Source organism: Ammodytes marinus (genome assembly GCF_949987685.1).
Source record: "Ammodytes marinus genome assembly, chromosome: 7".
NCBI classification, from domain to species: domain Eukaryota; kingdom Metazoa; phylum Chordata; class Actinopteri; order Uranoscopiformes; family Ammodytidae; genus Ammodytes; species Ammodytes marinus.
In genome coordinates this window covers 4,287,141-4,314,191 of record NC_137211.1, presented here as the reverse complement: position 1 = coordinate 4,314,191, position 27,051 = coordinate 4,287,141, and the positions used below count along the sequence as shown (strand labels likewise).

Genomic DNA, 27,051 nt, shown 5'->3' with positions numbered 1-27,051 from the left:
GATGGTCTGGGAGGGAGAGAGGGAGAAAATAAACGGAGTGAAAAAAGTGGTTCAAAAGTTTTAGTGGAGGGTTTAGTTTTAGTGGTGCATGGTTAATCTGATTATGTTTCCAGACATTGCGTAAGGAGAGAGTGAGAGTGAGTGTGTGTGTGTGTGTGTGTGTGTATGTGTGAGTGTGTGTGTGTGTGTGGGGGGTCAGCTGAGTTGAAAATGTTACTCGAATTATTTTGAGAAGTTGAAAGGCTACTAAAACAACAACAACAGGTTACTGGAAGGAAAAAAGTGTGTGCCCTGTAATTGGCTTGGTATATTATTCTTATTGCCTTTTTTTGAAGGATCTCCAAGGAGTGCAATTTACCTTTGTAAGTGTTTCCCCACACCTCAGCACAGTAATGCAGATGTGGGGAAACTAAACTCCAGTATAATACAAGTAAGGCCTTTTGATTGAAAAAATATTGTGATTTCCAAAGTATAGAAATACTCCTGGCTATTTTGCCCCTAAGATGGCTAACGTGTGGTTTCCAACTTAACTTATCATCAATTATTACCCCTAGGACTTTGTGTTGCTTGACCCTTTCAATATCTATCCCCTTTACCTGGATTTTCACGGAGACATCTGCTGCTCTCCTACCAAACATCATAAATTTAGTTTTTTCTACATTTAGTGATAACTTATTTCGGTTTAACCACCCATGTAACTTAGTCAATTCAATGTTTACAATCTCAACCATATTATTCAAATCTTTCCCCGAATAGAAGATGTTTGTGTCGTCAGCAAATAAAATTAACTTTAAGACCTTCGAAACTTTACATATATCATTTATGTAAAGCAGGAATAATTTCGGCCCTAAAATTGACCCCTGAGGGACCCCACAAACAATATCTAAGCATGTCGATGTGATCTCCCCTAATTTCACATATTGTTTCCTGTCCTGTAAATAACTTCTGACCCAGTCCCGTGCTATACCTCTAATGCCATAATTCTCAAGCTTATTGAGAAGGATGTCGTGAGTTATAGTGTCGAAAGCTTTTTTCAGGTCTATAAAAATTCCTATAGAGTACAATTTGTGATCTATAGCATTACTAATAATTTCTACCGATTCAGCCAAGGCCAGCACAGTGGAATGATTCTTTCTAAAGCCAAATTGACTGTCATAAAGAATTTGATGTGTATTTATGAAATCATCTAATCTATTGTTAAATAACTTTTCCAGAATTTTAGAAAATTGTGGTAAAATTGAGACTGGTCTATAATTTGTAAATGAATGTTCATCTCCATTCTTATGTAATGGTATAACCTTAGCTACTTTCATGCTACAAGGAAAAATTCCTGTTTGAAAAGATAAGTTACAAATATGTGTTAAAGGTTGAAGAATACTTTCTTGCACTGATTTTATTATTTTCCATGTGAAGCCCTAGCGAGTCTCTTGAGGTCTTTGTTTGCATTCCGAGTAAAATCTCACTAATCGCGTTGGCCTCGACTGGCTTTAAAAACATGGAGTGTTGAAGAGACTCTTCCTTTTCCCAAGACTCCCCCATACTCCTGTCACGGATACACATAGCCAAATTCGGTCCAACCATAACAAAAAATTGGTTTAGTTTATTCGCCGCAGTATTCATGTTTTCAAACTTAACGTTATTTTGTCATGATGTCATACTGGAGACACCACACCCCATCATTACCAACCTAACATAGCACTACCTTCACCTGTTATAAACCACACCCCCAGATGCCCCTGAATCTAGCTGGCAGTTAAATTCAAACCGGAAGTTAGATTCAGGGCTCATCAGAGCAGACTGGGCTTTCTGCAAGGCGGGGCTTAAAGAGAGTGGTGTTAAAACAGAGCATTTCAGACAGAGGCTGAAAAGAGGGGATTCAGCAGTAGCTCTGTGAGAAATATGAAGGGTTTTCTGGACACTAAAGCATTAAAACAGTTTCTAGTAGAAACCCAAATTATAATTTTGAACCTGAAAATTAGCAAGATATGTGACCTTTAAATCCCATGCTAAAAAGACAGCTTTCCTGTTAATAAGAAAATAAAATGTACTTAATGCATGATGTTCCAAAGTCAATGCAATTATTGTTTTACATAATCGTGGTCTGAATATCTATCAAAATAATCCAGATCATGATTTTTGCCACAATGGAGCAGCCCTACTTGGAAGGTAACGCGAGTGCAGGCTCAGAGTCATTTAAAATATAAGTTATGCCGATTAAACTACATTTAAAAAGACAAGACAAATCATCTTTTTCATTCTGAATATTGTTCTTTCTTGACAAAACCTCACGCCTACATTACCCACAATGCAATGCATCAGACTTTGCACATATCCCTTCTGAAGTCACAAAAATGTTCCAAATGATTTTAACAGATGCAGTTGTGCTCCCAGACTCCCGGATACACATCTAGACTCATAAAAATGTGCAGTTCCTCTTTTATTGACACATTTTTAGGGTGTAATTTCTGCAAAAAATATTGATTGATTGATTGATTGATTATTTTAATGACCACAGCCAGGCTGGTGGAATTTGTTGTCAGTACAGCTTGGTACAAGTTCCAACTTACAAAACATATAACAAATATACATACAGACAGACTCACTACACAATACATAAGGGCCATGCTTAATCCTCAGCGTTCAGACTTCAGAATGTTTATTGCAGTTGGATATAGTATATATTGGTATAGAATTGGACTTTACCTTGTTGTGACGGTGAGTGTGCTATAGATGAAGAGGGCAGGTCCCTCTTGAGGCCTCGTTGTCTTCTAGCGAGTTTAAAAATATTTTATATCTGAAGACACAAAATTGAGTCCTTGCAGCTCTGATGTTTGGGGTAATGTGAGTGTTTCAAATTTCAAGTACAGGCAGCAGTTTCTACCCTCCCACCTCTCTCATTAAGACACACACACACACACACACGCAAACGCATACACGCAAACGCACACACACACACAAACGCATACACGCAAACGCACACACACACACACACACACACACACAACAGGACATCCTCACTGAGTAGTGGGGGTCGGTGTACATGGTCACACACGTGAAGGCAGCAACATTCAATTGTAGTTTGGAAAGCGTTTTCCTTTTTACTACTCATGGTCTTAAAACTTACTAATAATAATGGATTTTATATTTTTATTTGATGTATTTTAATCTGGCCCAAAGTTCTGGACTGACATTGCCTTCGGTGCAGGCAGAAAATGGCTAAAATTAGCTAAAATCATGGGTGATTTTCTCTAAAGTTCAACCAGTATTTCTTCACTCTTGTCTTACTGTAATCAGATCATATACAGTGAGTTATCTTTTCCATGAAGCTCACCCCATGACACTTACACATAACAGTTACTATCTGTTTAAAAATGTGTTTACGTTTTACACCCGTTCATGCTGCACCTGCTTGTAATATTAACCACTCGTGAGTCGTGACTTAGAATTTACCTCTGTACATATGGCAGATACATATTTTGATTTCTCATTATCCTATTCCATGTAGTACAGCATTATATTAAATTTACATTTTTTATTTTATTCTATTTATCTATTACACCTTTTCTCTACACCGCTACTCCTTTGCGTAGAAAGGAGCCAGTTGAGGTGGTTCGGGCATCTGGTAAGAGGCCTCGGGGAACACCCAGGACTAGTTGGATAGATTATATCTCCACACTGGCCTGGGAACACCTCGGAATCCCCCAGTGAGAGCTAGTCATTTTGGCCCGGGAAAGAGAAGTTTGGGGTCCTCTGCTTGAGCTGCTGTCCCCCCAACCCGACTACTGATAAGGGGGTGAAGATGATGATGAATTATCGATAGTTATATTTTACTTGCAGATTGTTGTGATTATTTGTGTCTCAGGTGTTGCTCTCTTCACTTCTTCTTTATTGCATTGTTGAGAGGAACCTGGGACTTAGGAATTTCATTGCAAATAACTGCTGCTGTTATTGTTGCTCATATGACAAATAAACCATCTCAATATTGATCTTGACGCAAACATAGTTCAGTGTCTACAAAGATAGTGCGAGTTTGTTATGAGGCAAGGAAAATCTCAAAAGTATAATAAAGTCTTAAGCGATCCTTTACAGTAAATACCGCACTGTCTGTATGAAAGGTGATTAAGGGAACGAAGAGTGTGTGTGTGTGTGTGTGTGTGTGTGTGTGTGTGTGTGTGCTTGTGTGCGATTGATTATGTAAACAAAATGTGAAATGTTAAGATCATGTACCTATTGTCTTATTTCACTGCCAAATATTTTATATGTTGATCCTTTGTGTGTGTGTGTGTGTTTTCATTTAGTTCGCTCTTGACTTTACTTCCGCAAGAATGTCTAAATATATATTGGCGCGTGTTGCTTTGCACAAGGTGAGACGGTGAACACCATTGTTCTGCTGTCTGAATTGAATTATCGCGTCGGGAAAAATTAATCAAAATAAAACAATTAAAGAATAAAATGATGTCCATCCAACCAGCATCCATTTTGATTTTGATTCCTGCTCTAAGGGGTTACAAAAAAATAAATAAAATAAATCATAGTCAAATTTTTGCCATTAAATGCATGATTGTGTGTGTGTAAATGGATGGTAGTGGTGGATCCTAAACAGTAATAACAGACAGCACATAGCAGAGAACAATGACAGGATGCCCCCCCCCTCCTCTGTCCCAAATGGTGTCGGGAACAGTGAGTGACGGGCAGAAGCCTCACTGAGGAAGGGGGCTCTTTAACCTACTAGACCTAGACACACACACACAGTCACACACACAGTCACACAGTCACACAGTCACACACACACACACACACACACACACACACACACACACACACACACACACACACACACACACACACACACACACACACACACACACACACACACACACACACACACACACACACACACACACACAGTCTCTCTCTCTCACACACACACACGCGCAGTCTCTCTCTCTCTCTCTCTCTCTCACACACACACACACACACACACACACAGTCTCTCTCTCTCTCTCACACACACACACACGCACAGTTTTCATCACTCAATTTAAAAAGTGTGAAAAGTCACCCACACTGTCCCGTGCAGGTGTTGATCTGCTGATGTGGCTCATTTACTGGAGATGGGAGCAGCAGCTTCACTGTGCAGTAGTTTAACTACACTCATATATTTGAATATTGATTCAAGTAGTTAAATTGCTTTTATGCCATTTTTTACATAGTTAAAGGAATACGTCACCCATACGGAACCGGCGTTCTATCATTATACAATCGCTATTATAATATGATGAATTAGGTTTTTCTTTCCTCAGTCTTCCCTTGGCCCAGCTGTCCTGCAATCCTGACCCTTACTGTGATGTCACAAGAAGGAAAATGTAGGGTTAGACAGTGAGACCATAAAACACTCTTTCTGCCTTTTCTCAGGCTAGGATGATCCGATTTAAAAAATGTTTGCACATTTATACTACATAAGATCTCCGAGTTCAATACACCTTTATATTCCCACCGGTGAAGTAGGTCTTTAAACTACTGCAAATACAAACATGTTGGGCCATCAAAGGAAAGGAATTAAGAGACCACTCCAAATGTTCAGTGGCTCTTGTTTTACTATTCATAGGTTTATGTTTGAGTAATATTAACTTTTGGTTTTATACTATAAACTACTGACAACATTTCTACCAAATTCCCCCCAAAAATATTGTCATTTAGAGCATTTATATTAAGTAATGTAGAGATTAAGATTTAAGAAATATCCAGGCTGGTCTCTTAATTTGAAAAAAATAATAATTGCACAACGAACAAGTGCAGTCAACCCGCAGTCATCTCCTCTGAGTGTCTCCCGTTGAGTGAAAGGTCTGGAGTCTAATGTCAGTAACGTTTGTGTTGGCTGGGACACTCACCCTGATTAATGAGGTCTGGTACCGTTCCCCTATACAGGCCTGTCCCGACCGTCAGCACTTTACCGCTAGCTTTAACGACCCCCCTCCTCCTTCAAACGCCATCCTGCCCCGGAGCCTATTGTCCCACAAACGAGCACTTCTTTCTGGGTAAAAAAAAAAAAAAAAAAAAAACGAAGTCGGAATCCGTCAGCAACTTTATGTCTCTTCTGATGAATAAAGGAAGGAAACCGTTCAGCGAAAAACTGCCGCGGCATCTTTTCTGGAAAGAGTGAGAGAGAAAGCCGCAGCCTGACCCCATACCCGTGTGTGTTATCCAAGACTAGTCCTGCGTTCCAAATCACATACTACACTAAAAATACTAAAGTACAGAAGAGTTTTAGGGCCACAGGAGAAAAAATAAATAAATAAAAAATCAGATAAGGAAGATTTATTTTCATTATGCCGAGAAAAGTCAAGAATAAAAGACGAATACTTCAAAATGCTGTCGGAGTTATTGGGGCATCTAGGTATTTTCAGCACACTACAATTGACGTGCATTGTATTGGGACATCCTAAATCTTTTTCTGGCCTACTAAATAGTAAGGAAGTACGGGGATTGGAATGCAGGGTCGATTATTAAAGCCCATGCAATAAACCCAAATTCTTCTAACTATGTACAGTAGGCCTACGTCATGAATTAACCTTTGGGAATCTAGAAAAAGAAAAGCTGAATTTTAACATTAAACCAGTAAACCCAAATCTACCGTTATATAATACTCACCAACTTTTCCCAAACCGGTCTGCTGGCTGATTACTGTCCGTCTCATGCATGTTGCCTTCTTTTCCTGCTGCCATTTTGCTGCTTGCCTGTTAGGTTTATTGCACACTTGTATGCTACTCTTGTTTCTCTGTTTAAAAAAAATTAAAATTAAATAATACAATTTAATTTATTTTCAGCCTCATCTGAAATGTTCTGAAAAGGAATCGAAATACTAAAATAGTACCAAAGTACTTTCCACCATTTACCTATAGGGGTCTAACGATACACGGGGTTCGGTACACTCCAGAGGGGGTCAGAGCGCAGGGTCAGCCTTAGTACAGCGCCCCTGGAGCAGTTTGGGGTTAAGTGTCTTGCTCAAGGACACAATGGTAGAGATTGTGGGCACTGTAGATGTAATAGCAGCCGCCACTAGTTTTACTACTAATACCCTCCTGTCCGGTGCCGGGGATCCAACCAGAGACCTCATGGTTACTGGGAGGAGGAACCAGAGACCTTATGGTTACTGGGAGGAGGAACCAGAGACCTCATGGTTACTGGGAGGAGGAACCAGAGACCTCATGGTTACTGGCAGGAGGAACCAGAGACCTTATGGTTACTGGGAGGAGGAACCAGAGACCTCATGGTTACTGGAAGGAACCAGAGACCTCATGGTTACTGGGAGGAGGAACCAGATACCTCATGGTTACTGGGAAGAGGAACCAGATACCTCATGGTTACTGGGAGGAGGAACCAGAGACCTCATGGTTACTGGGAGGAGGAACCAGAGACCTCATGGTTAATGGTCGGCCACCTTTCGTCTAGGCCATCCTGCTATCCCTACAATTATCACATGGTTACAAAATATGAGAACAGTAACATTTGCATAATAACGAGTCAAACAAATTCCATAAATTCTTTGTAAAATATATTTTTGGTCCAAAAGCTGATTTGCAAAAATACAACATGTGCAACCATGGAGTAGCCGAGGCATCATAAAGGAGTGTAGTGTGTGTGTGTGTGTGTGTGTTTCTGTGTTAAGGCTTCACAAAATGCACTAGCTACGGAGCTGTAGTGTTAGCGTCAAGGTTACACACAGTACCCTGGTTACTAAGCACTAAATCTTAAATGTCAGTACAATACAAAGACAATAATTTCCTAGTTCTATCGGTAGTATGCTTCTTAATCTTATCCTAAATCTTATCCTATCTTAATGATTTTACATAGCGTCACATTTTGCCATTTCAATACACCGCGTTCAAACAGGAGTCTGGTGAAGGAAGGGCTCATATTCAGGAAGTGTTTTGATATTGAGTTATTGACACGATGCTTTTCATGAAAAAAAAAAAAAAATTCACTTTCTCTTCATGAGTCAAACATAGTTACAGGCGAAATAATATGACATGCTTTCTACTTAAAGGTGGAGTCAGTGATTCTGGAGAACGCTTGTTGTCAAAATCACTTTTTATCCAAAAATCAGTGAATATCTCCTCACGATCCGCTACCTGTCCGTACTGTGTGTGCGCTGAAAAAAAAATCCAGTGTTAATACACAGCCTAGGCTTCGTAAATGGGCATATTGCTAGCTAAGGTGGCCACATTTTGTTGACATACAATTTGTTACCATAATAACACCAAGTTTTTTTTTCTTCCAGCGCACACACAGTATGGACAGGTAGCAGATCATGAGGAGATATTCACAGATTTGGACAAAAAGAGATTTTGACAACAAGCGTTCTCCAGAATCACTGACTCCACCTTTGCATTCCACACTAGGCTGTTCTGTACATTTTCTCGGTGGAAAACTGTATTTGATCCATTTGAAATTGTGTTTAATTTTAACTGCTCAATTGTTTTGCAAAGAAAGTGCAAATCTAAACGATAAAGCTTTCGATCCCACACATTTGGCACTTAACATACAAAATGGCGTCAATAGATAAATAACATCAAGTGTAGCGTCCAGAATACCATTATTATTATTATTCATTTTAACACCCATCTCCATTAATTTAGATTATTCTAGGAGTTAAAGGAGCTCCGAGGAACTTTCAGATTGTGTTGATTCTAGCGCCCCCCTTTGGACAAAAGCGGTAGTGTTTTTACTACGCCAGCTGTTGTTCCTGGGTGAGCGTATACCCCATGACAAAGGCATTAAGAAAAAACTATAAAAATTAGCATTCTTTGAACTGATGGTCTTGTTTGCTGTTACATGTAGTTTATGATAATCAGAGGAAAAATTAGACTGTTTCAGAAATATTTAAAAGTTCCTCGTAGCGACTTTAAAGAATAGTTTTGACATGTTTGGTGCTTATCTGCTTTAGTCATAAGAGTGAGAGGAGAAGATTGATAAAGACACAAAGCGAAGAAAATCATACCCCGACATTTTGCTACATTTTGATCGTATTCACTGTAAAAAATTTTAGCAAAAATATCAGCGTACGATTTTCAGAATTTTGTGATTCATGGAATAGGATTTTGGCAACTGCGATTAAGTTTTTGAGAAGGATTAATTGTAGTTTTGTGTTATTGGGAGAAGGGGGAAAAATGAAAAAAAAAATACTTCTAAAGCATTTTTCCTTTGGCTATTTTTTTTACAACTACAAATGACTTGTGCACCAAATTAAACCTCCATAGCCACTAATAATAACAAAACTTGCCCCACCAAAAACTACACAAGGATCCTTTAACAAACACAATATTAGGAATCTCCTCATCTGACTTTTGACCGAAAGCAAATAGTCTAAACATTTCAATCTCTTTAACTTCAGTTCACACATGGGGGACCATTCAAAAGTGATTGAAAAAAAATCCTCCCCCCCCCCCAAAAAAAATTATAATTCTATTTGATCTGGCCCAGAAGTGGTTCAAACACTTTTGAACACTGATCAACAGCAGTTTGTTTCCATGGTTCCTCCGTTATATAAGAGTGCTTAATGTCTAGGTCTTCAAATAAATATACGCATCAGAAGTAAGTACATTATTATTATTATTATTAAATTGCTACATGATAAGTTGTCTCGCCCCAGGTTGTCTTGGTAACGACCTGTGTGTGCATTCTATTCTTGGTTCATAATGATAAAATAGACGTTTAGCTCTTTTCAGTTGGAGCGACGGGTGGCAGTGTTCAGTAGCCGTGGGTTACGCGAAGATGTTTGAGATGAAATCCCGGAATCGTTTGGCGTATTGCTCGGGGTGGACCGTGGAAATCTCAGCACCAGCCTGGAGAGAGAGGGAGAGAGAGAGGGAGGGAGGGAGAGAGAGAGAGAGGGAAGGAGAGAGGGAGGGAGGGAGAGAGAGAGAGCGAGAGAGTAACAGAGGGAGAGAGAGAGAGAGAGAGAGAGCGAGAGAAAAGGCAAGGCAATTTTATTTATATCACCCATTTCATACACAAGGCAGACTCAAAGTGCTTTATACACATGACACATTTCATTCAATGAAATTAAATAACAAATTAAAACAATAAAGTGTGTAATTGTTATGATTAAGCAGGAAGCTAAAGTAAACACTAAATCCTGTATGTCCATGTTTAGTATGTACTCTGGGAACTATTAACAGATTGGTCTAGAACAGTGGTTCTCAACCGGTGGGGCGCGCCCCCCCGGGGGGGCGCGGACACTCTACCGGGGGGGCGCGAGGGGGATGGAAAAAAAATAAATAAATAAAAAAAATCTTTTTTTTTTTTTTTTTTAAATTTCAATTTTTTTCCTGATATGTAGCCTAGTTCAGAGATGATATGTATTTTTTTTCTTTCTTAACTTTTTTTGATAGGTAGTTGCCAAGTTCATCACACAAACACTCCAATCCACTGATATGAGATCAGTTTGCAATTTTCAAGTACTGAATTAATGGTAGGACTGTGGCCACTAGAATTGGTCTCTGGTCATCAAAGGTCTTGAAAACAGCATAAGTGTGCTTGTGACATGCGTGCCACCCATGCATGTGTATGGGCACGTGTCCCAGCAGATTTTTGAAATCTGAATAAAAAAATGTAAGTTTGTAGTTAGCAAGTGTAACATGTTCTTAGGGCAGAATTTCATAAATAAAGGTTTATTTTTTTAGCAAGATATTTGGTCAAAAGCTAGTTGTCATCCGTCCCTCTGTCCAGTTGTTAGGCATCTGGCTGCTAGCAAGTTATGTTGTCTTGCTAATTTTACTATTCATCTGAACTGAAATAAATATTGACTTTTTCCTTTATTATCTTCGCCAGAATGCACCAGAATGCTTAGATTACATGTTAAAAACACAACAAAAATCTTCTGGGGGGGATGCCCCCAGACCCCCCTTCAGGGGTTTAGTTTTCTGACAAACATTACAATGGATACTAACATGATTTGGGCATTTGGGATTATAAATCATCTTTGAATTGGTTGTACAGCATATCACATGCTATTAATTCAGGGGTGCGATGGCCACCCCACTCTAGCTCTGTGGCCCACCTTGGCCACCCCCAGTCAAAATTTCCTGGAATCGCCACTGAGACACACACAACTCCGCGTTCAGGCTGCACAGCACATTAATCGCAGGTAGCATTTTGAGCTAAATCTGGCCACTTTCCAAATCCAAGACTCAATAGTTGAAACATTCTCTGAACTGGGTTGTTAGACAGCAGTGTTTCCCATTGATCATAGACTTTGTTTTGTGACGCTCTATCTATCTATCTATCTATCTATCTATCTATCTATCTATCTATCTATCTATCCGTGTAGGGTGGTGTGTGTGTGTGTGTGTGGGGGGGGGGGGTTGTCAGGGTCGGTGGGGGGGCCCAACTGCAATGACCCAGCTTTGGGGGGGCCCAGCTTGCAGAAGGTTGAGAACCCCTGGTCTAGAAGATATTATGGGTGAAAGTCATTTGTTGATAAAAAGTTGACAACATCATCTGTAGCCACTCACCCCGTGTTTGACGGTCTTTGCAGCGTGAGCCGCTTTCTTCTTGGTGTCGTAGTGAGTGAGAACGTCGATCAGACCCATGAAGTAAACCTCCCTCTGAGGAGAACCTGGAGGGACACAGCAGGCCGGGTTAATATAAATAGAAAAATATATTTATATGAACTGCAGTCAGGGTTACTGGATGTTACTGGGCTTATTGACAGTGTTGGCAGTGACAGGCAGACGGCAACATTATGCAAGATTAAAACTGTCTGGTAAGAACGGATAGGCAAGAAAAATGTTATCCAAGATTGAGGGGGCGCATTTATTCCTCAAGGATCAATTAAATAATCATTCATCATTCATCTATTTTCAGAACAAAACATCTGGCAATATAACCTACCTACTTGAACAACCGGTGTAGGGGTCACTGTTTAACCAATCAAGTTAATTATAATCCATATTTTTTATTATCCATATTTGGGGGAAAAGAGTTGAATCAGTGCATCTGTGTCTCTCAAAACCAATCCGAAACATGTTAAATATCTTGTGCTCTTATATTGTGAACCAAGTATTCACCTGAGCAGCTCCCGACTGCGTATACGTCCACATAGGGGTCGTACTCCCCGGGCCCCAGAGGTTTACAGGCTGACATGTATCCGGCTATGCCCTCTGGAGAGGTCCCGTATGAGCCCACGTTCCCCCCCGCCGCCAGCCCGTTCTCTGCCTCTGCTTCCTCCTCGTTAGACACCTCCTCTCCCTCCTCCTCGTCCCGCTCCGCTCGACCCACGTCATGGATGCCGAGCAGAAGACTGTAGTCCATGATCTTCAGCTTTACCAGGAACTAGGGGGGAAATAAAAATAAAATAATGTATTCTATGCGAACCACGTCAAAGACAAAACAAGGCAAGTTTATTTATTTAGCACAATTCAGACACAAGGCCACTCAAAGTGCTTTACAGGGGCAAGATTAGAATACATAAAACACATTATAAAACACAACAAACAGTTATTCTAATTCTGAAATGTTCACATTTGAGAGGCTGGCATATTTCTTAGAAAATGTACTTAACCAATTAGCAAAATAGTTGCCGATATCTCAACCAACTGCGCTATCTACTGCTCACTTGTAGTATCTACCTTTTCCCTCCCTCACCAGTAGACTGTTACATTTCACATGGTTCTGCTGCCAAAATGGCATCTGAGGAGTCTGTGATGTGCTGATGCTGCTACCGTGTGGATGAAACATGCAACAACAGGGAGGTTTCCTAATTAAAAATATATTTTTTTCAAATGCTATTATTTTTTATTTATTTTTTATTGTATTCGTTTTACCTCCATTTATCTATATATTTATCTGTTTATTTGACTATAATTTTTTTTATTCATAATATATATTTTTTGAAGTTTATTTTATAATATATTTATTATAATAGATGTATTTTTTGAACTTTATTATTATTTTCTTTTACATGTTGAGCTGTGAAATTTACCGATATTTTGATCCCAATAAAAATGTAGATTAATACAAAATATCAACATGGTCCCAGTCCCCCTACCTCCACGTCTCTGTTGAGTTTCTCCATGAACTTCTCCTTCTGCTCCTCGGTGACGTAAACCTTCTGCAGGTTGTTCCTGAAGTCCATGTCTTTGAAGGTCGGGAGCTCTTTGCCCTTTAGAAAGCACAATACATGTTTACATACAGCTCTGGAAAAAAATTAAGAGTCCACTCCAAATGTTCAGTGTCTCTTGTTTTACTCTTTAGAGGCATATGTTTGAGTAGAATGAACATTTTGGTTTTATAATACAAACTACTGACAACATTTCTACAAAATTCACAATAAAAATATTGTCATTTAGAGCATTTTCAATGAGTAATGTAGAGATAAAGATTTAAGAAAAATCCAGACTGGTCTCTTAATTTTTTTCCGGAGCTGTATATTTAGCAGCAGATAGAGGAGACAGCAGCAACATAAACAGTATAAACGGACAGAAGAAGAGATGTTTATTTTACCCTTTCTTTATCGCTTGCTTCACGAGCCACCAGAGAGCCCTGCAACCACAGAATGGTAGAAATATGGTGATGGATACGTTTTCACATAGATCTTCAACTCAATTATATACTAGATTTATATTCTAAAACACACACACACACACACACACACACACACACACCAGGAAATATACACGGAAATTTTAAGAAACGCATTTTTGCCCTTCTGTTTGCAGAACAATTTATCAAATAATTGTAGTGGAATAAATAGTACACATTTCCTTCTGACGTGTAGTGGAGTCAAAGTATAAAGTATCATGAAAAGATAATGCTCAAGTAAAGTAGAATTATTTAAAATGTGTACTTAAGCACAGTTCTTCAGTACTTGTGTGCATGTACTTAAGTTATTGGTAAATGAGAAGGTTCCATCCCAAGTACAATGTTAGACTAAATCGATTTCTGACTTCCACATAGCTTTGTATAAAAACAGTAAGTAAGTCAATTTAGTCATTAGTACACAGGGCACATTGAAATGTTTTTTTTCACATGATTTGTGTGTGACTTCCCCATAGCTTCATTAAAGGCCATCAGAGCGTTTGGTGTTTGGTTCCCTCTCACCTTGAGGTCATATTTCTGGTCCCTCTCACCTTGAGGTCGTACTTGCGGTGTACGATCAGTCTGTGGCTGAACATGTTCCTCATGACAATCAGATACGTCTCCTCGTTGTCCACGGTTACCCGGTACATTCCCAGGAACTGAGGCAGAAGCGTGCTGCCATGACACTTCACTATGTGCTGCGGAGGGAGGGAGAGGGAGAGGGAGAGAGAGAGAGAGAGAGAGAGAGAGAGAGAGAGAGAGAGAGAGAGAGAGAGAGAGAGAGCAATTTATTATAATAATATATACGGTAATTTTTGATTTTTTTTTGCATGGCAGGTGCACAAAGTGGATCAATGACAGGTGGTCTCAATGTTACAGTACAATACAGAAAAAAGTATCATAGGTGACAGATTAACACATGAACAATCTCACGTCACTATGTGCTGCAGAGAGAGAGAGAGAGGGGGAATAAATTATACATACAGCTCTGGAAAAAATTAAGAGACCACTCCAAATGTTCAGTGTCTCTCGTTTGACTATTTATAGGCATATGTTTGAGAAGAATGAACATTTTGGTTTTATAATATAAACTACTGACAACTTTTTCTACCAAATTCCAATTAATTTTTTGTCATTGAGAGCATTTTCAATAAGTAATGTAGAGATGAAGATTGTAGAAAAATACAGACAGGTCTCTAAATTTTATTGTATATATATATATTTTTTTTTATTTGCATTGAAGGTGAACAGAGGGGAATATTGCCACAGGCGGTCTCAATGTGACAACACAATACAGTAAAAAGAGTCTCATAGATGACAGATTAATCCATGAACAATCTCAAAAGGCACACGCACAATGACGTCTGGCCATATTTAAAGGTCACTTGTGGTCACACTGTCTAAAGTAAACCAATTACAGACTCTCAAAGTTAAGCCTAGTTAAGTTACACTACAATATTTTTCCACTTGCTTGATGACATTTCTTGTTTGGTTAGGACATTGCTGACAAAAGCCCCCAAATCAGAGGCAAAACATCGTGTGCTCCCGTGAGTTTTTTTAAAAAATCGCTATATGTGAACAGTTAAAAAATGACTGACGGGTGGTGTAGTGGATAGAGCGCGTACCATATTGGCTTCGGCCTTCGTTGCAGTGGTCGGCTGGTCGCGGGTTCGAATCTGACCCGTGGACCTTTACTGCAGGTCATATCCCCCCTCTCTCTCTCTCTCTCTCTCTCTGTCTCCCCATTTCAACTCTGTACTATCTAATAAAGCTTGAAAATGCCAGAAAATAATAATAAAAAAAAAGATGACCAACAGAAATACAGCATGCTAGATAAAACACAGGGCCTGATTCTAACTGCCCCGAAATGTAATCTGAATCATGACTGAAAGATAAATGTTCTACAGTAAAGCTAACCCGGAATTTAAAGGCCTACTTCACCGGTTGGAATATGAAGGTGTATTGAACTCGGAGATCCTATGAAGTATAAATGTGCAAATGTGACATCACAGAAAAGAGAAATGTAGGGTTAGACAGTGAGACCATAAAACACTCTTTCTGCCTTTTCTCAGGCTAGGATGATCCGATTTCAATTTTTTTTTCACATTTAGGATCTCCGAGTTCAATACACCTTCATATTCCAACCGGTGAAGTAGGCCTTTAAATATATTAAGATATTATGCAGAGGATGACACAGGTTTTTTTCCTTGGTTAATATGAAACAGTCTTTCAGCGTGCCAAACACGTCCTGTCTAAACTAACTGTTGACACAAACACACACAATTAAACGGCAACCTGCAAACTGTCACCATGAATAGAAGGAAACTGTGTAATGCTCCGATAACAAAGAGTTCATTCAGGAGCCGAGTGAATCAAAAAACCAGTCTGAAACAGAGCAGCCATTTTACTCGCCTCCCTCCCAGTTCTACGTAGGCAGAGAGAGTAACCACGGGCGACACATTCCACTAACAGCTCAGACAGACACTAGTTTACTCAGGCAGTGGTGTGTTTAGGGCCTCAAGTCAGACACAGTTTGGAAGTGTCCACGCGATTTGGTTATGGAAGTACTTTTTTTTTTTTATAATTTTTTTTTTTATAATTATTTTTTTCAAATAATACAAACACCAACTAAATTGTATAAGTAATAAAAATAAAAGTTAAAAATAAAAATAAATCAGCAAAATATGCAACAAGTGAATAACTCAAATACTCAAGTGTAAAAAAGGGTTAAGAAGAAGTTGAAAACTGTAGAGAGACACAGTTTGGAAGTGTCCATGCAACTTGGTCATGGAAGATTTTTTTTTTCTTTTTTTTTTATACAATTTATTGAACATGTTAAAATAATATAAAACCAACTGAATCGTATAAGCAATAGAACAATGGGATCCTCAGCAACATATGCAAAAAGTAAATAACTCAAATAATATAGTTTATGTTCAAAAGACATAGGAAGAAGTTGAAAAGCAAGTATTAACAATGTTTCCAGGCCAGGGTGGAAAATGTCAACTAAAACAAATAAATAACAAAAACAGAATAGAGGTGAAAGTGTCACCTGGTTCTAATCTCTCCTACAAACGTTCTCTGATATTTACATGAGCGTAGATGTGTTGATATGAACATTTGAATATCTGTATAAAACCCCACAATCACATAACACAGTGTTTGTTCTGTGCCCTCCGCTCAGCTGTGATGTAACACAGGCTAGTAACCTTCATGATAAGAGGGAGGTTTTTCAAAAGGATCTGTAGCTCCAGGGAGGTCAGCTTTCTTAGAGACAAATTTAGAGTCTTGTTCAAGGGCACGTCGGCAGGACAGATGTTTGCTGTCTTCTTTAAAGGAATACTTCACCCATACGGAACAGGCGTTCTATCATTACAAAATCGCTATTATAATATAATGAATGAGGTATTTCTTCCCTCAGTCTTCCCTTGGCCCAGCTGTCCTGTTTATCCTAACCCTACATTTTCCCATATGTGACATCACACTAGTAAAATGTAGGGTTAGACAGTGAGACCATAACACACTCTTTCTGCCTTTTCTCAGGCTAGAATGAACCGATTTCTACATTTTTTTACACATTTATACCATAGGATCTCAGAGTTCAATACACCTTCATATTTCCACCGCTGAAGTAGGTCTTTGATAGTAGTGTGAAAAACTGAACAAATTGCCAAAGATTCAAGAGACGTAAGATGGTTTATTTGACATATGCACATTAACAGCAGCAGTAGTCAAGGACATTCTTAAGTCCCAGGCTCCTTTCAATAATGTGATATAGACAAAGAAAAAAACAGAAGTAGAGAGAGTATAACATATAAAGTAGAATGCAAAATAAAGGATAATGTACATATATGTATATGTCTATGCAATATGGTGTGGTTAACATTAAAGATATGTGCAGCATAAATGTTTGGACATAAGGTCAAATAATGTTTAAAAATTCAAATGTTGGGGTGCTCCGGTGGCGTAGAGCGCGTACCATATTGGCTCCGGCCTTCGTTGCGGGTTCGAATCCGACCCGTGGACCTTTACTGCAGATCATCCCACCTCTCTCTCTCTGTCTCCCCATTTCAACTCTGTACTGTCTAATAAAGCTTGAAAATGGCAAAAAATAATCTTAAAAAAAAAAAAAAAAAAAAGTTCAAATGTCATGCACGTAGGTCTGATAATGTGGATATGTTGAAACACGTGAAGTATGAGATCAAAGCAGAAACAAATCATAACAGAAGTCCGTTGCTTCTGCTATCTTGAATGTAAACAGAGGTTTATGATACCTGCAGCATTCTCCCACCCAATACCAGACCATCTCCAAACATATGTGAACCGATCGCACAGGGACAATCTGCTGAAGTGTGCATCGCATTACTTGACGTCACTGCTGGATATTTATTTATATTTGAAATGGTTGGTGATTGTTCCAGGACTGTTTGAGTAAACCAACTTGACACAAAGTTTGCATTTTACTCTAGTTTTGAAATTGAAATTTGATAAAAAGTCAGACCACACAGACAGCGCTTTTCTTTTTATCGTTCTATACTAAGCATTTCAAAGTTTAGCCTAGCAACGCGCAAAAGACCCTTTGCTGAACAGCTGTGGCTCTGTGCTGACATATGCACGCGTTACCAAGTGATAAAAAATAAGCCTATTCATTCATTTAAAATGGTTGCCGATTTTTCTAAACTTAAGTGTTGTTCTTAATGTGTAGCGTTCAAACGTTTAGAGGTCACACCCCTTCTTCCTACTCACTGCAGCACTGTGCTGATCCCGGCATGCGATACATCTAAAAATAGTCTCATTTGGGTCGACTTCCCTTTTACCTGAGGCAGTAAAAATGTCCCCAAGAGGAAGTCGTGCTCATTTTAGGAACTGTGTGATCAAACGCTCTGCGGAGATTTCCGCTTCAAAAAGACCAAAACAAAAGGTTAAAGAGAGAATACTGTAAGTAGGACACACACACACACACACACACACACACACACACACACACACACACACACACACACACACACACACACACACACACACACACACACACACACACACACACACACACACACACACACACACACACACACACACACACACACACACACACACACACACACACACACACACACACACACACACACACACACACACACACACACACACACACACACGAGTGAGTCTTGCTCTCAGACACACCTTGAATGAATCACAGAGGAAATGATTGTATGAACAGTCAGACGAAGAGGAAGGTTTTGGTTTGGATTCAATCAGTTCCATTAACAATACTAAACACATAATCTTAACAGTCCAAAAACAAACTGAATTCAAAATATATCCAAGGTCATGACGAGTGAGCTTTAAATGTTAAAGGACAAGTCTGCTGATGCTTTATAATTTTCCTATTGTTAACCTATGGAAAAATAAAAACCAATACACTACACATCACACATCACTTAGCCAACTCTATTATCCAAAGCAACTTAAAACGACAGGCAGTTAGTGTTAAGGGTCTTGCTTAAAGGCCTACTTCACCGGTTGGAATATGAAGGTGTATTGAAATCGGAGATCCTATGAAGTATAAATGTGCAAATTTTTTTTAAATCGGATCATCCTAGCCTGAGAAAAGGCAGAAAGAGTGTTTTATGGTCTCACTGTCTAACCCTACATTTCTCTTTCTGTGACATCATCCGAGTTCAATACACCTTCATATTCCAACCGGTGAAGTAGGCCTTTAAGAACCCTCACTAGACTTTCCCCGACCGAAAAATCAAACCCCACTTTTCCATACTAAAGTCTAAGTGATAGCCACCTGGTTATTTAGCTGCTGATTCAGTGTATTCTCATGTAACATGTAAAGCCTGATAGCATCTTTTTCCTCTGCAACATAGAGAGGCTTTGTTGTAGAAAAACGATCCAAAACAATCTCAATGAGGCGCACTGTTGCACTGGGCGCCATGTTCACTTAATCACCATAAACACAAACCGATGCCAAAGAATACTCACTATACAGGACTGAATGTGGATCCACCCTTTAGCTGAAAATAGTCCACAACAACAATTGCACTATTAACGCCTGTGTGAGTAACGTTTGTTTAATTACGTTTGTTTTATTACAACGAACACAAGGAAGATAGCCGGCTCCATTAGCTTACTTAAAGACCTACTTCACCGGTGGAAATATGAAGGTGTATTGAACTCTGAGATCCTGTGTAGTATAAATGTGCAAAAATGTTAGAAATCGGTTCATCCTAGCCTGAGAAAAGGCAGAAAGAGTGGTTTATGGTCTCACTGTCTAACCCTAAATTTTTCCCATGTGTGACATCACATAGGGTAAATTGTAGGGTTAGGATTAACAGAACAGCTGATGAAGAAGCAATTGAAAAAGTCTACATATTTCTCCTTTGTTCATGTTATCTGATGGACGGCTAAAGCTAAAGCTAACGCTAACTCTAACTAAGCAGCCATCTGTCTGTCTGCAGGAATCAGGCTAATGGCCAGAGAGGAATGAGTGTGCAGTTTCTTCTGCTCTATTTCTGCTCAAACACATTCTCAAAGACTGGATGTTCTTGCTCTACTTAACGGAAGCTTGTGGGATGTTGGATAATAACCTAGAATTATTCTTTGAACCTGCAGAGCCATGACAGCTGTGTGGGTGTTTCAGGTCATACCCAGGAAGTGCTAAATAAATGAGTGATTTAGTATTAATGAGGAAAACTACAGTTTATTTATTAGATTCATTTATTTCCCCTTGGGGATTAAAAAAAATACTTGTGAATTGTCCACTATCTTATATTGTTTTGTGCACACATAGCCCTAGTTTAACTACAAAACAGCTGGGTGTTGTTATAAAACAATTTTAACAAAAGCAAAAATGGCCACATATCACACTGTCCTCAATCCAACTATATTTGTGACACTGATATAAAGATTTTCAGGATGTCAACAGTATGAATGAGCCTTGGGGTAGAAAACAGTAGTAGGGAAGTCATAAAGTATGGAGTAAAATGAACGCATTCTTGGTTTACTGACAATAAGAAAAATATAGATTATCGACAGACTTTTCCTTTAAAAGATGGACAATACAGTGTCCAAAGAACAATTGCTGATATTTGAACTAAACACCTAACTATTTTTCCACTCACACACAACGGACAGGTAACAAATGATGCAAAGATATTCACTGATTTTGACTGACAAAAAAATTTCTGGACTACAATGGACTGAGCCTGCCTTTAACCTGGGGGGGGGGGGGGGGGGGGTCGACCCGCAACTGCAGGGTGTCCCTGGGCAAAGAGACACTGAACCCTAAATGTCTCCTGATAGTTAGCTTGCACCCTGCGTGGTAGCTGCTGCTGCTATCGGTGTATGAATATGTGCTCCCGTTGTAAGTCACTTTGGATAAAAGCGTCTGCTAAATGACATGTAATGAATTACTAACCACCGGCCCTTACCTGGTGATACTCTGACAGGATGCCGTGCATGTCGGCCACGTCCTCGCTGGAGATTTGTTTGATGACCAGCGTCTTGTCGTAGGAGTTGAGCAGCAGACCTTCTCCCTGGTCGTCTACACTCCTCATGGGGGGGCTGCGCGTCAACGACACCTGGGGGACGGGGGACACAAAACAATACAGATCAAAATCATTATTATTATAAGTCAAGTCCATTTACCATTTACCATTTATTATTATATCATTTGTTATCCGTCACTTTTGATTTATATTTGAGTAAAACTGTTAAACTTCCAACGAAACCTGGGGAACACAAAACCGCTATAATATTTTTTTTTCTTCTGCGTGTCAACGAAACATGGGGGACATAAAACAGATCAAGATCATTATTTTTTAATGAATTTTTATTCTTTTCTTGAAAATGTTTAAGCTTTATTAGACAGTACAGAGTTTAAACGAAACCTGGGGGACACAACACAGTAGAGATCAAGGTCATTATTAATATTATAAAAGTGGATACGTGGTACTTTGAGTTTGTGTTCATTCTTGCACCCCCTATGGACAAAAGCGGTACTGTTTTTACTACACCAGCTGTTGTTCCTGGTTGAGCGTACCCATGAGAAAGGCATTAAGAAAAACTATATCAAAATATTATTCTTTTGCACTGATGGTCTCGTTTGCTGTTACATGTAATTTATGGTCATCAGAGGAAAAATTTTAATGTTTCAGAAATATTTTAAAAGTTCCTTGTAGCACCTCTAATGATAAAGAACACCTCTAGATACACTCCCTTTGTTTTGTCAGCAGATAAATTGGCATCAGAAGCATCAGAATGTTTTGCAGTCTGAGCACCACATACCTGATAGTCCAGATCCTCGATGCCAAAGCGCTCCCGTAGGTTTCTGAAGACTTGAGGACAGTATTCTTTGAACTTGAAATGTCCTGGAAGGTTTTCTCTGCAAAAGGAGAAGAGGTACTTACTTTCTATTCTGTTTTATACATACTGTTTTATATTGTACAAAGGGTTAGGGTTAGTACTACTTAGTATTTAGAATGTATCTAATGTAAATATTGTTTAGGTTATGTTTATCTTGTTATACTCTATATTTTTTTCTTTTTCGTTCCTATTGCATCGTGGGCCAGAGATAAAGGCCATTTTGATTCTGATGCAATTCTTGCATATATCAGAACTGACAATAAAAAAACTTTGACATTGACTTTGAGGTGGAGGAAATAAAGTGAGGAAAACCACAAAGAGATGTTTCATAATATTCTACATCTGTCAAACTCTACATTTAAAAAAAATAAAAATAAAATTGGAAAAAAAAAAAAAAATCAAGGCAACTTTCTTCCCTAGATTTCTTTTTTTAGTTTTGAGGCTAAAACTAAAACTCTAAAAGCTGGGGTATGTGATTTCTGATTGGTCAAAGTTAACATGAGCGGTACACTTTGACCAATCAGAGCGAGGCTCTGATTCTCTGTTCTTATTGGCTGTTGGGACTGTCCATTCACTTTGGCACGACGTTGTTGGTGTAGAGCGTGTCAGGGAGGGACCAAAGAGAACAAGTGGAGCGGTTGAGGTATTTGAATTCGAATCTCTATCCCAACTGCTATTTTCTCCCCAAATCTTATACCCCAGCTTTAAGTATGAAGGAAAACTGTCGACATTTGAGCCAACCAATTATATTTTATGATGATTACTTTTCATTCACTTTTCATTAATTTTTTACAATGTACATTCCAACACAGACTTCAGGAATCTGTCGCCCGTTTATATCATTATGAGGGCAAACTGACAATGACTTTATCAGGCACAAGCAGACACTGCCACCGACAGTCTGGTACATTTTTATATGTCTAGACTATTCTATTCAGATATTCACATTTCAGCCATTCCTGCTTCTTCTCTGTGTGCTTTGTTTCTGTCCCTGTGTTCCAAATCACATACTTTTCCTTTTTACTACACTACATACTAAAGTACAGAAGAGTTTTAGGGCCACAGGAGAGAGGAAAAAAAAATCAAACAAGGAAGATTTTTTTTTTCATTATGTCTAGAAATGTCAAGAATAAAGACGAATACTCCAAAATGCTATTGAAGTTAGTGGGGAATTTATGTATTTTCAGCATACTACAATTGACGTGCATGTATTGGGACATCCTAAATAGTAGAGAAGTATGGGGATGTGTCTCACTTGTTGAAGAGATGGTTGTTGACTTTGATCTTGGTGTTGGCTTTGAAGTCGTCGGGCAGCAGCATGACGGGCACAGGAACCTGGTTCAGATCATTTATCTGGGAATAAATAAAACAAGTTTTTTTTTTGTGATTTAAGACAAAATATTTAACATCTCCAAAGTCCTGTTTCATATTTTTCATTCGCTTTTCTAATGTCTATTTTATACTTGTTTGATGTATTTTAATCTTGATGTATTTCTTGCCCCTGTAAAGCACTTTGAATGAATGGCCTTGTGTCTGAATTGTGATATAGAAATAAACTTGCCTTGCCTAGTGCTTGAAGACTGAAAAAATTATTAAACAATTCACATTAAAGGGCAGCGATTCTGGGGAATGTTTGTTGTCAAAATCACTTTTTGTTAAAATCATTGAATATCTCCTCATGATCTGCTACTTGTGTGTGCGCCCAAAAAAATCTGGTGTTAGTATAAAGCCTAGGCTCTGTTAATGGACATGTTGCTAGCTGCGACGGGACCCTTTGTTTACCTACCAGTTTTCAGAAACTAGGCTGTATATACACTTTTTTTTCCCTCCAGCGCACACACACAGTAAGGACATATTCACTGATTTTGTCAACAAGCGTTCTCCAGAATCACTGACTCCACCTTTAAAGTCTGAAATACTGTTGCAACAAATGCTTTATCTCCAAGTCTCTCTCCATTATCAACTAATAATAATGATGGATCGGATTTATATAGCGCTTTTAATCACACTCAAAGCGCTTAACAGGAATCTACTACTTACTCATCTGCAGTAATGTTAAAACAATTAGTAGATTACTTTGATTTGTCGACCAAAAAGCTAAAAATAATGAAAAACTTGATAGTTAAGAATTACATCATATATTCTCTTCTGCTTCTTTTAGCCTCTGCTCTGATCAGATGTTCCATTTGCTCAGTTGAACATGACTGTAAACTGAATCTGTTGTTGGAGTTTGGACTGTAGAAGGGATGGGACGGGTTGAGCAATAAGAAGATGTCACATTACGCTATGTGGTAACTTGTCTGACACTAACGCTAACCCTGCATTCCAATCCCCATACTTCTATACTTTCTAGTATGCCAGAAAAATATTTAGGGTGTCCCAATGCATACATATCAAATGCAGTATGCCTGGAATACCTGGAAGTCATTATACATCCAATTGTATTTTGCAGTATGGAAACATCAAAACGTAAAAGAATACTTCACCAATACGGAACCGGCGTTCTATCATTAGTATAATATAATGAATGAGGTTTTTCTTCCCTCAGTCTTTCCTCAGTCTTCCCTTGGCCCAGCTGTCCTGTTAATCCTAACCCTACATGTGATGTCACACTAGTAAAATGTAGGGTTAGACAGTAAAACACTCTTTCTGCCTTTTCTCAGGCTAGGATGAACCGATTTCTAAAAAAAAAAATCCACATTTACACTACATAGGATCTCAGAGTTCAATACACCTTCATATTCCCACCGGTGAAGTAGGTCTTTAAGTGTGTAGTATAGTAAAAAGAAAAAAGTATGTAATTTGGAACGCACGGGTAAAACTGAAACTACTGTTGGTTGATACTAATGCCATGTAAACACTGGGAGGTGTAACGTTAGACGATGTTACACTTGTTATGCTGCATTCTTTCTCCTATCAGATTTCAGACATTGTAACAATTGTCAGCTTAATACTAATGTAATGTGACTTCATTTGGGTTTAAAATGGCCCCATCATATGAATCAGTAGCTCATTGCTGTGAAATAATATGACAAATAAAATAAGTTGAACTACAATAGAGCAACATACTGTATACTGTGTTGTGATCAGTTATGACCAGTGATATATAGACAATATAGACACAGGTGATATGCACATAGAATCATATGTATAAATATACAGAACATGTGTAATTTATTAACAGATGTAAACATGGCGAAATTGTACCAGTTCCATCCATTTTTGAATAACTATTAACAAAAAACATGACCCCCAACTGTTCAGATTAAGCTATGTAACAGAAATAAGTGTTAATATATGTATGAAAGTCTATGTAGTCACAGATTCGCATGCAGACACACCATTACAATACACTGTTAGCATTTAGCAGTGTTAGCTCCCACCCTCCTCCGGGACTCACCGAGTGATTCACGCCCCACATGAAGACGCTCAGGACCGGGTCACTGGCTCGAAACACCTTCACCTTCTGCTGGACGAAATGTTTCTTTTTCGTCTTGGTCTTGGGCGCCAGGATCACCATGGGACTGGAAGCGGGCCCCGAGTTACCGAGGGCAGCCATGATGATGATGACAGCGGGACAGGGCTCTACTCGTCCCCGTGTAGAGAGAGACAGAGAGCGGGTACAGACGGCGACACTTCCAACCTGGTTCCTCCTTCTTCCTTGATGGCTACAGTTACTAAGCTAACTGAAGCTAACGTTCCAGTCTCGCGCTGTTGCCGTTGGCTGCTCCTCCCTGGCTCCCTAGCGACGACAATCAAAAGGTCACGCAACAAGCTCCGGTTGATTTTAACAGACGTTTTTTCTAACTCAAAAACACCCTTTTTAACGATTAAACTCCCAGAAATGAATCATTACTTCTTTACTTCATCCATGCGTGAGAACCAACATGTTCCCAAATAATCGCTGACAGTCCTCCACCGCCCCCACGAGCCCACCACCCGTGTTGTTATCAACCACGTGGGGAGTTTTTTGATTGACAGGTGGCAGGGATCCAATACAAATCGATACATTTGCGTCAGGTGACCAGCACTCTACCTCTGGGCGGTTACGTTGCAGTTTATATGTGATGCGTTCATGTTAAGGGTAGACGGTCGGAATTATAATGTTTCTAACTTTTTGACCTCAACCCTCAACTAGGCCTACATTACTTTGTGATTAATGCGTGATTAGATTAGATTACAATCAATGCTAAATGCACTGCCCTCAACCATAGGGATTTTTCACAAACGAGAAAAATGAAAAATATTGTCTTATAATAACTGAACTAGATGTAACACATTTGTAAAAATATGAATGAACCACAACCATTTATAAACTCCATACAGTGTCTCGTTACCACTTTAAAGGTACATTTCAAAACAAAACCATCCACAGCCTTTTGTTACTTTACTGAAACCTTTATTGATGATCATACACGAACGGAACAAGGCCGTTATAGTGCGAGTCAAACAAGGCGAGGAATTATCAGAGTCAAGAGACGCTAAAACATTTGAAACCAGATTTAACTCCAATTTGGTTGAGCCGTGAAACTTTATTTATTAATGTGTAAACTTGTGTTTCTGAGTAAACTTTAATATAAGTGATTTTTCTTTTCTAATTCCCTGAACTTTAGACGTGGCACTAAACGTCCGCATCAGTGTCTCTTTAATATCTTTGCACTGCCTAGCATACGTTTTATTTAATATATTTACATTTTCCAGGCTTCAATAACCTGAACTTAAGTCTGTGGCTGCGTTCGGAAAGCCCTACTAACATCCTATTCATACTAAAAGCCATACTAATGTCCTACTCGTACTCATTTGGACGTCAATTTGAGTATGTGATGGTTGTGTATGCGAGTTTGGGTAGGCGAGAAATACCCGGATGAGTACTAACTTCCGGGAAGATTTTGGGTATGGATCATAGATAGTATATAAAAATGGTACGGATCGAAAGGTTACTTTTCCAACTCGACCATCCCCACAATGCATTGCGTCCTTTCAAACGGCATGGGAGTTTTATTTTTCATTCTTTACTGCTTCTGTATACTTCAGTTAAAACGGTCCGACGAACCTCGCATACACAATGGATGGTTAAGTAGACAGTATGGAGTGTAT

At 39.0% G+C, this 27,051-nt stretch overlaps 1 protein-coding gene across 1 annotated transcript; it reads right to left on the bottom strand.

Moving 5' to 3' along the window:
• Window positions 1–7,551: 7,551 nt before the first annotated feature.
• pip4k2ca (phosphatidylinositol-5-phosphate 4-kinase, type II, gamma a) lies at window positions 7,552–25,864 on the bottom strand. Its single transcript, XM_080031885.1, has 10 exons — window positions 25,355–25,864; window positions 23,210–23,307; window positions 21,877–21,973; window positions 21,021–21,170; window positions 14,133–14,279; window positions 13,507–13,545; window positions 13,052–13,165; window positions 12,072–12,336; window positions 11,517–11,620; window positions 7,552–9,845 (listed from the first exon to the last, which is right to left on the bottom strand). The coding sequence occupies exons 1-10, from the start codon at window positions 25,511–25,513 to the stop codon at window positions 9,765–9,767; spliced, it is 1,254 nt and encodes a 417-aa protein (XP_079888011.1). The 5' UTR covers window positions 25,514–25,864; the 3' UTR covers window positions 7,552–9,764.
• Window positions 25,865–27,051: the final 1,187 nt, after the last annotated feature.